This window comes from Dermacentor variabilis, chromosome 4 (genome assembly GCF_050947875.1).
Source record: "Dermacentor variabilis isolate Ectoservices chromosome 4, ASM5094787v1, whole genome shotgun sequence".
Classification (NCBI taxonomy): Eukaryota; Metazoa; Arthropoda; class Arachnida; order Ixodida; family Ixodidae; genus Dermacentor; species Dermacentor variabilis.
The window spans coordinates 143150444-143163789 of NC_134571.1; the positions used below are offsets into that span (position 1 = coordinate 143150444).

The window sequence follows — 13346 nt, forward strand, 5'->3', positions numbered from 1 at the left end:
CGTCTAGCATCGGTTGTTCTTACTTAATGTCGGCAACAGCTTCGCTGTACATTCACTGTCACAGGATGGAACGGAGGCAGATATTTTTATTTTTTTATTGTATTTATCCTGGCAGCAGTTATATGGGCACTCCAAGTGAATTTATGCCGTCGCCGTAGCCGTGAGATTCCGTATATATATTTAGGTATATGTATGCCATATGTCATGCCATGCTATGTGACATGCGGTATATGCGAGTTATATTTCCAAGCCATTCTATCATTAAAGTGGCTCGTACCAGGTCTTACATTCTCGACAAAATTATTCTTTAGGATGTTAACAATGGCAGCCTACTAGGAATTGCCATGAAGCGAAAGCAAAATACTGACAGCGCATGTCTTTTATCTTACGTCTTCTCAAACTTTAATACTAAAAGTGCGAAATATTAACAAAGCTCAAATAAGAAAATAATGCTGTTTCATTGACGGGGCTATGTACTAGCTCCGGGATCAGTTCAGGAAAGATAGCCGATAGGGAAAATTGGGGGTAATGTCGCTAAGAAAGACATTGACATTAATTAATAAACGTAAATGAAACTGCCCGATGACAGGATCCAAACGGAGAAGAATCCTAGTGCAACAGCTCGTTTTTACTAATTCAGCTTACGTTTACTTCAATTCATACTGCCACTACAGCTCCAATTCTTACACTTCGTGTAATAGTCTATCTTATTCCCATTGCATGCATTGCTTCGCTGTTATGTCGAAACCACGGCTTTTTGCTTCACCACGTCTGTTGAATGGATGGTGTTCCAACTTAATTTTTTATTCTTTTATTTATTTTCATATTACTGTTTTATTTTCAACTGCAGTTTCACTACACAGAAAGTTCCACCGTGCTGTCATTGCATGCCATAAAAGTTCACTCCACCTCTATAAAGTGGGTGCTTTCTGGACGCCGTTATTTGAGATGCGGCCTGCTGAGGTGAGGCCTACTTGAGGTGCGGAACTCGCACCACAAAGTTGGCGCCGGGGTTGATTGCCCAATGTTCCATCTGCCTTTCGTTAAGCATGGATGTGGTACAAAACCTTCCGCGTAAGTTTGTAGAATTAAAACTTGACAGCGCTAGGCGCTACACTGTCGACCTCGACTGTGGATTGCAACACTTTCACGCCTATAGTCTGTCAACACGTGCCAATTGTTTACAACACGCCATCCTGGCACTACGATTTCTCAGCTTGGTCTCTCCCTCATGGAGTGCTTTGACGACCCGCTCACAAGAAGCTGCAAGGAAAACAACCAGACGAGCTTCAATGAGGTCAGCGAAAAAATCGCGAATACATGATGAAGATTCGCAAAACAACGGCAATGAAACAGCATCGATCCGACTGCAATTTGATGCTTCTCAGAGGTCTTACACTAGCTCGCAAGTTATATCGTAAGATTAGGCTGTTTCCTCGGCCAATATCTGTTTGCCACTAGCTGCTGAATCATTCACGCCGAAAATGATTGATTTGTGTTGGATGTTGTGCAGCACATTTTGCAGTGGTCTGAAGCTTAATGATGATCCATGGCTTGCGGCCATTTCATTCCGCACGTGTGCATGTGAAAAGATTAACTGAACTGCGACGCTCTCCGATGCTGCGTTTTACAGGCTCTGTACTTATTGGCAAATAGAGAAACTTTCTCTTGACGGTGTTGCCGTATCTCTCGGCAATGGCTATAGTTGGAGTGAGAGCGAGGTATAAAATAGAATTTATATTATTTCGTCACCTTTCGTCGGTTCCGCTTGCGAGAAAGGTGGCGTAAGGAAACGGGATGGACGAAACGCGAAGCCTGTAATTGACGTGTAGGGCGTGTAGGCATGTATGATCAAGAATCGTGACCCATTGCTTAACTCTTTCCGCACAGCGCCCATTGGGCATCGTTAGCCCGCTAACTATGGTTTGAAACGCCGATTTCGAGACTTTTCGCGCCGCTCCCGGACACGCCATACTATCGGACGTAAAGGAGAACTATTCTATTGTTTCCTAAGCAGTTCGCCTTTTCTCCCCAGGCGGTGATTTTCGAACACGCTCCGAAGTTTTCGCGCTCGTCAAAGTATGGAAGCGAAATGGTCGCCCGCTATCGATGATTTGAAACGCAGCTTTCGAGATTTTACGCGGTGTTCCTGGATATCGGTGTCGTAGAACGTGAAGGAGAACTGTATTTTTGTTTTCTAAGTAGTTTGCTTTTTCCCCGCCAGGCGTTAAGTTTTGAACGCACTCCGAAATTTGGCGATCGTCAAAGCAGAAAGCAAAAATGGCCGCTTCCGGGAGCGGCGCGCGCGCTTCGAATATCTCGCAATTTCGCTGCCTTTGTGGCTGAGTGTATCTGTGGATCGAGCAGCAGCGAGTCTGAGGATGCTACCTTTTTGTCGGACTTTGACCAACGATGACGCAAGCCAGCCCGGACATCGATGGCCGCAGCCTGGCACGCCAAACTGTAGTGCCCGCACTTAATTTTTTGTAGTGGAATACCTGTTCAATTGAAGATTTTGAATTTATGGATGATAGTGCCAATTAAACGGCAGTACATATTGCATATCTCATATCTTCTGTTATATTTTCTTTTTACTAGAGACAAGCGTGTCTTTATACAAACGTTGTTCAATTTTATCCCACAATCTTGATTTTGGCAATTTATGTCTTTTTTATGACATGTATCTTGCTAATAAAAGTTTATGCGTGAAAAGTGCGTTCATTCGGCTTTTTGTTTAAGTACTACATAAAATACTGAGTGCAGTGGTACCTACTGAACAAAGAAATCGGGCGTAACCTACAAAAAACACCTATTTTCCCCATGGTATGGAAAGCGTTAACAGCGCAAGGTTTCCATTATATCGTTGCCGTGTTTGCAGTTTCTTTGCTGTAAGTTTAAAAACTTGGAGAACACTTAAGATTCGCCTCTAAGAGTGGAACGCCCAATAGCATTCACATATATGTGACTGCTTCTCACGCTTCCCGGCCAATTCAGCTTGGGAATCCCAATATTTACCGCGAAACGCTGGCGGCGAACGCTCCCCGAAGGCGAGGCTTCAGGTAGAAACGCGACCTCTTGCGTGGGCCAATCCAGGAAGTAGTGCACAGCCGCGCCAAGAAAGTTACTCATTTTTAAGTTTCTGTTATTGTTTCGTACTTTTACTGTTTCAGTTTGAGAAGGTTTAACATAAACGGCACCCACTGTTGCTGTTTTGTTTCATGACATTTGTTTGTGGGCTGTCATACTCAATATACCGAAGAATAACTTCGTCAACAATGCAAGGTTAGTGATTGAATGGTGTAGCAATATAACGCGCATATACGCATGACATACAGCAAGGCGTGGCATATAGCTAAACCTAACTGTATACTGAAATTTACGCTCAGGGACAGCTCCGCCGACACCAACACCGGATTTTACACGACTCAGGGCCCTTAATGCTGCCGCGTTAAAACATACCATCTTCGAAAAATGCGGGTGTATTGAAAATTGGAAACTCAGCTACAGTAAATTCTTGAGTCGGTTATTGAAGTAACACCGAATTTCCACTGTTGCCATCGTCTTCGTATTCCGCTAGACTCGTGTGTTTATCAGTAGGATAAGGTTTGAACTCCTGGCTGTTGATTCCTGTCACTCATTTACCGACGGGCACACACGCGCACACCCGCATGCGTACACCGACATACATACACACACAGACACGCTCTCAATCTCTTTTGCACACGCACGTACGCGTGCATGCGCCTGACAATTGCGAGTACAGTCATCTGTGACAATTGATCATAGACAAAAGGCAAGATTGTTCTCCAGTATGTGCAGTCATCGATGGTGTGCTTGTGTCGCTTGCATTTTTAAGGGACGAACGGAACACGCTGTTCAAGGCCATGATGGCGGCTGTCGTGTACGGCTCCAACATAGGCAGTAGCGGCACCTCTCGCGGCTCCCAGCAGAGCTACTACCTGCTCCATTTCTTGCGCCAGTGAGTATACTGCTCTACACGATTGACAGAGACCACTGTACAAGTACTGCAACTGTCCGGTAATGGACTCCGATAATATCCCCTTTAGTCACACCATAGCTTGAATTATGGATAATTGTGTCAGAGTCGCATGATTTTGAAGGAATGCGCTGCAGAGTCTGCTGAAAGAAAGTTAAATCGGTAGGATATTGCTCTGTTCATTTTCTATCAAGTGTTCATAATCAAATGTTTTCACAATCAAACCGAATACTGCTGCTCCTGAAGGAGCTGCGATCTTACAAGAAACATCAAATTATCTATGTCCGCAGGCACTGATCTCCTGAATTTCAAAATATTAAGAAATACTCTGCCATTATCTAGCCAAATTTTAAGTCTGAGGCCTAATCAACCGTTATTAAATGGCCAGTTACATATGAATTGGAGGATGGCTGAAGTTTTTCCCGTGTTTAAAGCTCGAGGAAGAAACGCTCCTGAACACTAAACTGTTCCATCTCTGTTGCGTGCGTTAGGTATTATTTCTTTGACGCGTATACAATCTTCTTGAAACAAAATTTTCGTTATTCAGCATGGTTCCCGAACAAGCCTCTCTTGCGATACTCATTTGCGGGAATCTACGATTGTATTTTCCTTGTCTTTACGAAAGCGTTTGATTGCGTAGTTCAGTGCGATTTATTTTAAGAAATTTCATAAAATTTATTTTTATTCGTCAAATATATCCTGGTTCTGCACCTTTCTGTAGACTTGTCGCTACTACGTTTATAACTGTGCTTCCCCGCTACCTATGTTTCTTCTGGTGTTCCTCAGGGTATTCTTTCTGGCCCTCAACTTTTTAAATTGTTTATGAATGTCTTACCCGATAACTGATCACCCGAAATTCGGCTCTTTGTAGGGGATCGTATTGTCTACCACAAAAATTCATTTATGGTAGCCTGATTCTGCAAAATTATATTTCTTTTACAAGCTTTGATGACAGCACATGGCAAATGGCATTCAATTCCGAAAATAAAAATAATTTTCATTTATTCGTAAACTCTGATTTTCCTTATTCCATATAACCACAGTATGGCTTCTTAAAGTACATTGGTGTGCATTTTGAATCCAACCTGTCATGGTCAACACATGTCACTGCAATGTGCGCGAAAACATCTCAAACACTTGCTTATGTCCGTTGTAATTTGCTCAACTTGGCTGCTGACACAAGCACATCGAGGTGCGTACCACACGCATGTTCACCCAAAGCTTGGATTTGCATCATTAGTGCGGTCGATGAACCAGAAAAATCTCATCAATAAGACATAATGTGCTGATAACAGGGCAACACAGTATATTTGACGTAGACACGATTGAAGTTCTAGCGTTACTTATATAAAACTCTACATTCCTCTTCAGCCCCTCGAAACTCACCGTTCCGCTACCGTCTTATGTGTCCCACATGGTAGGTGGAGACCGAAGAATTCACAATTTTTTGTCAGGAATTGATACCATCCCCAAGAACTTATAATCTTTTGAGTTTTCAACGTATCTTTGGAAATACCGACGCGTTTAAGGAGCCTCCCTTGCCTCATGTAACTTCAATTTAGAATGAAGTTTCTGATGGTCATTCCATTCCTTTGATATCGCGATCTTTTTCTTGAACGTTCATATTAACTTTATTTTTCTTGTTGGTGTACCGTGTTACAATTATTGCCCTTTCTTGTTTGTGTGAAGTTGTTTCTTCTTAAAATGTGCGACACATTGTCTCCCTTTGTCTTCAGGTGCTGTTGAAGTTCCTTTTCCTTGGTGCAATGCTGCTTTGCCAATATTTACTGATTTTACCCTGCTTGCTAAACTAATTGCTCTTATTACAGCGCAGCTCTTAGGCGACCGTTTCTGTGTTGAGCGTCGCCGTCCCTATGCGTAACCGCGCGAACGCGCTCGTACCACTGCTCGCCCGTTCGTCGTCTTCTTCCACCGCTGGCTCCGATGCCGCTCACCATGGCTGCGTTCGCATACTGCCTCTCACGCTCGTTCAACTTCTCGCGTCTTCGCCATCGTCTTCTTCCGAAGTTGGTGCGAGCGTTCCCATACTTGCCCTCCCTCTGCGAAGGCGCTGATGGCACTGTACCCCTGCCAGTCGGTGCGGTGATTTCGGTCTCAAATTCTTTCCTTCAGCATATCGCGAAATGAAAACACGTATACAGCTTTTCTCAAATTTCGCATTAGGGCGTATCGTAATAGTCGGACACGTTTAACATTTTATGATCCCCTTAACTCAATGCTCCACATATGACATTTTAAAGTATGATAAAAAAATAATCAAACAAAGTAATGAAACATTCAATAATTGCGTAATGAGTGAAGGGGCAGAATCTCATGTCAACTATCAAATCAATGATTCAATTTACAAGCAAAAGTTAATTATTCACGGCAAGCATTGCATTCAAGCAGAAACTATCGCATTGCAATTGCTAACAAAACCCTTTTTTAACATTCTGTCGAATATGGTATTGCCTTCGGCAGAGTGGTCGTATGTAGCAATGTTCAGCGTATAGAAGCAGTCTGAAGCAACCTTGAATATGCGAGGGGTCCAGTTTATACAATGCTTAGTGTCCACAGTTTCTTCCTTACCAACCCTCAACAGGATTGGTAAAACCAAGTCACGACTGTCTACACCGGCACTGAAGGGGACATAACAGTTGCTGTAGCTTCGCTTAGGCGCTGGTACTCAAGATGTAAGGAATAAGACAAGGAGGGAATGTCACGTGACAACTTTAAAGCCTGGTCATAAAAATTTCCGGCAGAAACCGTGTCACGATGAATGTCCGCACAAGTGCGATTAGAATTTGCGACGCACTGTATTGTCAACACCAAAACGTTTCATGCATGGGACGTATATGGAGCCGGGCTCTTTTCTCGCGCTTCCCGCTGGACATGCTTTGCCCTCTAGCGGTGTCGTGACGAGGTCCATGCGTGGCGTGCGTGTACGTATATGTTCAGACAAGATTGCCGGAATATGTATGACCCGAGTTTGATATCGCCCAGCACCATATAAATTTTATATAATTTCTTTTGTCACTAAGAAGCGGCACATACCATTGGCACATAGACAGTGAAGTTGTAATCACAAAGGTTACACTGAAGAGCGGCCCATACCCAGTGCCACATAACGAGTGACCTAAGTTGGTCCAACGGCTGGATTCAACATCGGCGCTCTCAGCACAACAGCACAAGCTTTTACCCAATCAGAGCATACATTACCCAGTGACCCAAGTTGCGGAGGAGAGCTATTAGAGACAACAGTAGATAGACAGAACGCTACCGGAAAGTATGTGAAGTGCCGTTCGAATGCTAATCGCTTTGAAAATAGAAAAGTAAGGCGCATGCGAAGTAGGCCCTCACCACGTGACAAGACAGTGGTAAATTCGAGCCACGCAGAGCGCGGAGAATACAAGGAAGAGCAGAGGGGAGGAAAGGTGGCGAGATTCTATCTGGCCGATAGGTCAAAGCGTAGATAAGACCCGAAGAAAATGAGCGTTCAGTGATGTTGTAGTACAATGAAATTCTGTAACATTGTCAGTGACGCCAGACCGGCGTTTGGAGCCAGTAAATGAGTAAAGCGTTGGTTCGGGCTTGTTGTTAATCCGTATTTGATACTGTTTAAGCGCAGAATTTAAAAAAACCACAAGGAAACCCGAACGGGACAGGCGCTAGCTTTCAACTAAAGTTTAATGGAAGATGTCGTGAATATATACAGAAAAACAGACAAAACGAAACAGAAAACACGAGAGAGCTGACAAATAATCATTTCATAGTACCGTCTAACATGGGTACCTTATAGTAAGCGATTGTCAGGAGCTGCTCTCGATAAAATTCATTTCTTTGGCAAGAAACCTCCAGCTGAACGTCTCCTTTGTTATCTGCTAACGAAGTAAATTTTCTTAAGGGCAGTTGGTGACATTTGCTTAGTAACGCACACGTGATAGACGGTACGATCAAAGGATGAGTTATGTTTTCTCTTGCCTTTTCTGCTTCTTTTTGTCTATTTTTCTGCATATATTCTCAACATCTTGCATTAAACGTTAGTCGGAAGTTAGCGCCTGTCCAGTACGTGTCCCTTCGTGGTTTTTGCAAAACTCTGTGCTTGAGTAAAATGCGGATGAGTCAAGGACAATACCATTGTGGGTTCTTCCAGTGAAGTTTAATGCGACATTGATGGACGGGTGGGAGGAGGGAATGCCTCGATTTAATCGCACTACTATAGTAGAATTATTTTAGTCTCGCCTCCCTACCTTTTGCTCTTAAGGAATCAGGGAACTTGCCTAGTGTGCCCCTATACCACGCTGGTAGCAGTTACATCGAGGCACCTCAGGCCTTGTCAAGGCACACAGAACGCGCTTCTTAACATAGTTGACCTTCTGCCCACGGACTACTACTAATACTACCGGCATGCTTTGTGGCAGCGGTGGCATGGCGAAACTCATCGTGAAATTGTTAGTTGGGTGTTAACGGAGCCGCTAGTTGATGCGCGGTCCTCCACGTCACAGAATATGACTGGAGCTATATGAAGTAACAACTGTCACTTACTGAGCTCTCCAGGAAACCGTAATGCGTCTTCTCTTGTGACAAACAGTATTTCTTTTTTATTATCGACAGAGGCCGCTTCCGTCTTACTTGCGTAAACCAGCTCTGGCAGTAGGTATTTTTGTTGCGTATTAGTATTAGGAAACTCGCTGTCATTCAATAGAGTAAATACATCGGAATTTATCATGATCTCAGTTGCAAGCCCCTGCCTTATTTGTTGCTGTTTTATTCTTACTCGTTTTGGCTGGACTGTTGTTAGACATCACACGCATCGGCTGAGGTAAAATGAACAAAAACACTGTATAAGCAATTTCCTTGCAAGACGGGGACTTTATTGATTGCTTTTTTTTCGACTATGCTAATGCGATGCCACGACCCATATGACCTGCATGCGAGAACATCCACACAGCAATGTAACTTAGAGCACTTGTGCTTTGATGGCTCAACATGGCCAACACGCTTAGTGCTAGTTGCGCATGTATGATCACTACCTGTACCAACGAAGCTTACGGGCTTCATGTTTCTATGTGTGCGTTGTCGCTTCGAAAAGAAAGGTAGGTGACGCGGAATCCTCAGTTAGCATTATTCGCGACCCCAATGCAGACAACAGTTCTTTTTCCCCATTATGGCCGTTTTTTTGTTCTTCTCAATTTACGAACACATGCTTTTAAAAATTTTCAACTAAGTTGGAATTGCACCTATCACTTGTCCCTTTGCGCCTACTTCTTCAATAATTAATTAATTATTAATTATTCGTTCAACAATTGTACATTGGTTTATGTTATGGTTGTATAATTTGTGCATTTCTGAGCAATGGAAACGACTTAGTTTTTCAATAGATATGTACGTTTCTTTTACGGCTCAGCTGAAGTCTTTGGTAATACAAAGAATTTAGTTGGTCGACATTTACCTCGGTGAAATCAAGGCACGTAACACGTATAATCATTAGGTAGAGAAGCTGATGCTTGGGTGTGTATTGCACGTACAAGAAGAGCAAGTCGGATAACGCAGCACATACATTGTAACGCGTGCATCAAAGCGCAAATAAGTTACGCGGACACAATGAAGAGAGCACATAAAAATAGCTCCTGTGTTGGATTGTGTTTCACTGTATGTGTTTATCTTGATTGTGTGAGAATGTGTCGAAAAATACAAGCCGAAGTGAGAAAAAAAATGGAACGCAACGTAGAGCCTAACATTTTTTTTGTAAACTCTATTATTCGCGGAATTGAGGACAGGGACGCGAAAAAGTCGTAAAAAAGTAGCGGAACATTCTGATTTCAGAAATACGGCGGCACAAAGGGTGAGAAAACAGGGAAATTCATTTACAGGCCATTTACAAAAGAATGGTCTCACAGGCACGTTCCTATTCTCGCAGACTTCAGCACAAGCTCGTGCTCTCCTACCTCAATGTTGCGTACGGTCCCTCCTTCGTGAAACCTATGTCCCTCCTTCGTGAAAGGCTGGCCCTGTGCGTATTAAGTGGACGAAAACTCGCAGCGTTTAAGGTGGTCAACATGATAGACGTCACGGGAAGGCTCTGTGGAAGAATCAATAAATCACACTTTGGCGTCTTATGGGGCAGAACAGCGATGTGATTATGAGGGATGCCATATTGAGTGACTCGGGAATAATTTTGGCCACCGGATGTTCTTTAACGTGCACCCAATGCACGGTACACGGGCTTTATCGCATTTCGCCGCAATGAAAATGCGGTCGCCGCGGCCGGGATTCGAATCCGCGTCCTCGGACTGAGCAACGCGATGCCAAAGACTCTACGCCACCACGGCGGGTAAGGCTGTGTGGAGTAAGTGGGATACGTGACGAGGGAGATTTCATAGATTGCGTCTGTCACCTAGTCAAGGAACCGGCAAGGACCCGCGTAGCACGACAGTATAGCTTTCCCAAGAGCTCGTAAAGGATAGTTGGATTCGTTAAATGAACAAGGTCTCCGGGAAGAAAGTTGGCGTCGTGGTGGCGTCTGTTATAGGAGCGCTTCTGCTTCTTCAGGAAAACAGAAATGCGAGAGCGAGCAATCTGACGTGTTCTGGTCGGGCATTGACGTCGTGGGCATAGTAGTACGGGGAATGTTGACCGCGGGATGGTGTCAGAAAGCAATATGGGGTGCTGGCCATCCAATAGATAAAATGGTGACTAACCAGCGGTGTCCTGGGAGGGGGGGGGGGAGTATTCTGTAAAAGTCCACCTAGTGCACTGGCCATTTCGGCTGCTGCTGATTGGATGCAGCTGTACGAGCGAGCAGGAGACGAGACGGCCCTAGCCATGAGGAATTTTACACGACTGTGACAAAAACAGCAGCATTTTCCCAGTCACATTCTTCGTTTGAAACATACATTGAAGGCATGTCCGTGATAGTACAAATAAGGCACTCAATAAGATCTTTAGTCCGTGATGATAGACAGTCGTGAGCTTGTGCTTGGTGGTACAGGTGGTACAGTTCGTGGTCCACAACTCTGGATAGGAAATGCCGGTCACGGTAAAGAACATGTTAAAGAGGAGCGCCTTGATGAGGATAATGTCGTGGAAAAGGAACTCAGCCGCGTGTATTGCGCAGGATGGCGGAAGAGCTTTGGTGATCGCATACTAAGTTGTATAGTCGGTAGTGATGGCAATCCACTTGTTAATAGAGGTAGCTCTAGGTAAAGGTACGAACAGGTCTGCACCAACGAGAAAGAACGGTTCTCAAGATACGTCAAGAGATTGAAGGCGACTGCAGGGAGTACAGGCGGTTTTTACAGCGCTGACATAACTCGCTAGAAGCCACGTAGCGGCTTACGGATCGATATAGGCCAGTACAAAGAAGCGGTGATGCACATGCTCGAATGGGCGGGAGACCCTCAGGTGATCAGCTGTCGGCACATTGTGTACCTGGGAGAAAAAAGCGGCACGCGGATGTTGGGGGACGACTAGGATGCATGCTGCGCCGAAAAGAAGTGCCGTGCAGGAAGAACAGGGAGGGGCCCGATGTGACACAGGCGAATTTAACAAGGAGAGGCTGGCTAGCTGGTGGTCGATATTGGAATGCATTATGTAACCGCGCCAACAACAAAGGACAAAGAAGGAAACACACAGGACAGGCGCGGCATTTCAAATGTTGAAGTTGCCATGTGTCGTTCAGTTGAAGTTCCTGTCCTGTGTGTCTCCTTCTTTGCCCTTTGTTGTTTGCGCGGTTACGTGATGTATTCCAAAACAGAGGCGAACTTGTTCATGACGTCAATTAATTTGGTCGCGGCACTGCTTGGTGGCGAGGACCACGAAAACCGACAGCGAGGGCACAAGAGTCGCAGCATCGGTCACAGAGATATCAGGAGGGTTGACGGGATGGCGTGACAGGCAACTGGCATCTTGGTGTGCATAGACAGTTTTGGTTTCACGTACGTAAAGGCTTTGCGTACGTGGAGCTCTTACGTGTGAGCAGTGCGCCTGCGCATAACGAAAAGGGTCTGCGTGAGTCTGACGGAAGTACGTGAGACTCAAAAGTTTGCGTGCGTTTCTTGCGCACGTAGAGAGCTCCGCGCGGTGGTCTCGTGAGATCTCGAACGAGCGAGGGCATCATTGCAAGATGGCAGCCAAACACTACGACAAGGTAGCTCCGCACCTTCGTACTTCTAAAAACGACTCGGATTTGTTGTGAGAGGTAAGGGAGCGCGACTCCTTCGAGGTCAACATGTAATATAGCTCTTCTAGGCATTGCGAAGCTCCGATCGGCCCAAGCACACACTTTTACGTGTTTTGCGCGCCAATCCAACTCGACTGGCTTCGCTTTGATTTGTCTTGGATGACAATGGCTACAGCAGTGCTTATACCTGGCGAGAAATGGCGATACTTCGTTTCTTTTAGCGTGCGTCGCGTACGTGTAACTTAAAGCGTTTCAGGTGCAGTGCGCGTATGGTACGTAGAGCTTTCACGTTTGCGTGCGTGAAATCTCTGCGTCCGTGTAACTAAAACTGTACTCGAAGGTAACGGCATACGACTATTCTTGAAGGCCTACCACATCGCGACCAAGGTGCTCTGTAGATTCCTTTGTGACGAAAGTAAGTAGAGCGCACAGTTGTCTGTTGTCCCGATAAATGTTCCTATGGGTGGACAGCACAACCCGGACGAAGGACGAGAGGAAGTACACAACACGAGCGCAGACTAACAACTGGTTTATTATTTCAAGCAACGGACTATAATATACAGAAAATGTAAACACGTGTAAAGTAACATTTACAAGGGTATTAGCCTATCTTGCCATTCAAAAGATCAGTTTCTTTATCCTGCAGAGTGATAGAAGTCTGGCTGACGCATGCGCCTGAGTTCACGTGCATGAAGTAGGCCTCTATAATCTCGCGGTTAATTTCATGCACCACCCGCCGTGGTTGCTCAGTGGCTATGGTGTTGGGCTGCTGAGCACGAGGTCGCGGGATCGAATCCCGGCCACGGCGGCCGCATTTCGATGGGGGCGAAATGCGAAAACACCCGTGTGCTTAGATTTAGGTGCACGTTAAAGAACCCCAGGTGGTCAAAATTTCCGGAGTCCTCCACTACGGCGTGCCTCATAATCAGAAAGTGGTTTTGGCACGTAAAACCCCAAATATAAAAAAAAAAAATTTCATGCATATTTTTATACAATATTTCCGTTTATTCAAACATGGGTTTGCATGAGCAAACTCTACAGTGCGCGGCCAGATTGGAACCTGTTTCATTCTTGATCGCACCTTGGTGCTCCCTGAGGCGGATGTTAAGGCAGCGTCCCGTCTGCCCAAAGTACATTTTGCCGCACGAAAGTGGAATGACGTAGATC

General features: G+C 45.0%; 1 protein-coding gene across 1 annotated transcript in view; it reads left to right on the forward strand.

Moving 5' to 3' along the window:
- LOC142579869 (Na(+)/citrate cotransporter-like) overlaps nt 1–13346 on the forward strand; it is a 64664-nt gene that overhangs the window by 16154 nt on the left and 35164 nt on the right. Inside the window, exon 9 of the mRNA XM_075690502.1 lies at nt 3857–3979. Within this exon, the coding sequence (XP_075546617.1) occupies nt 3857–3979 (123 nt within the window). The remainder of the gene's footprint in view (nt 1–3856; nt 3980–13346) is intronic.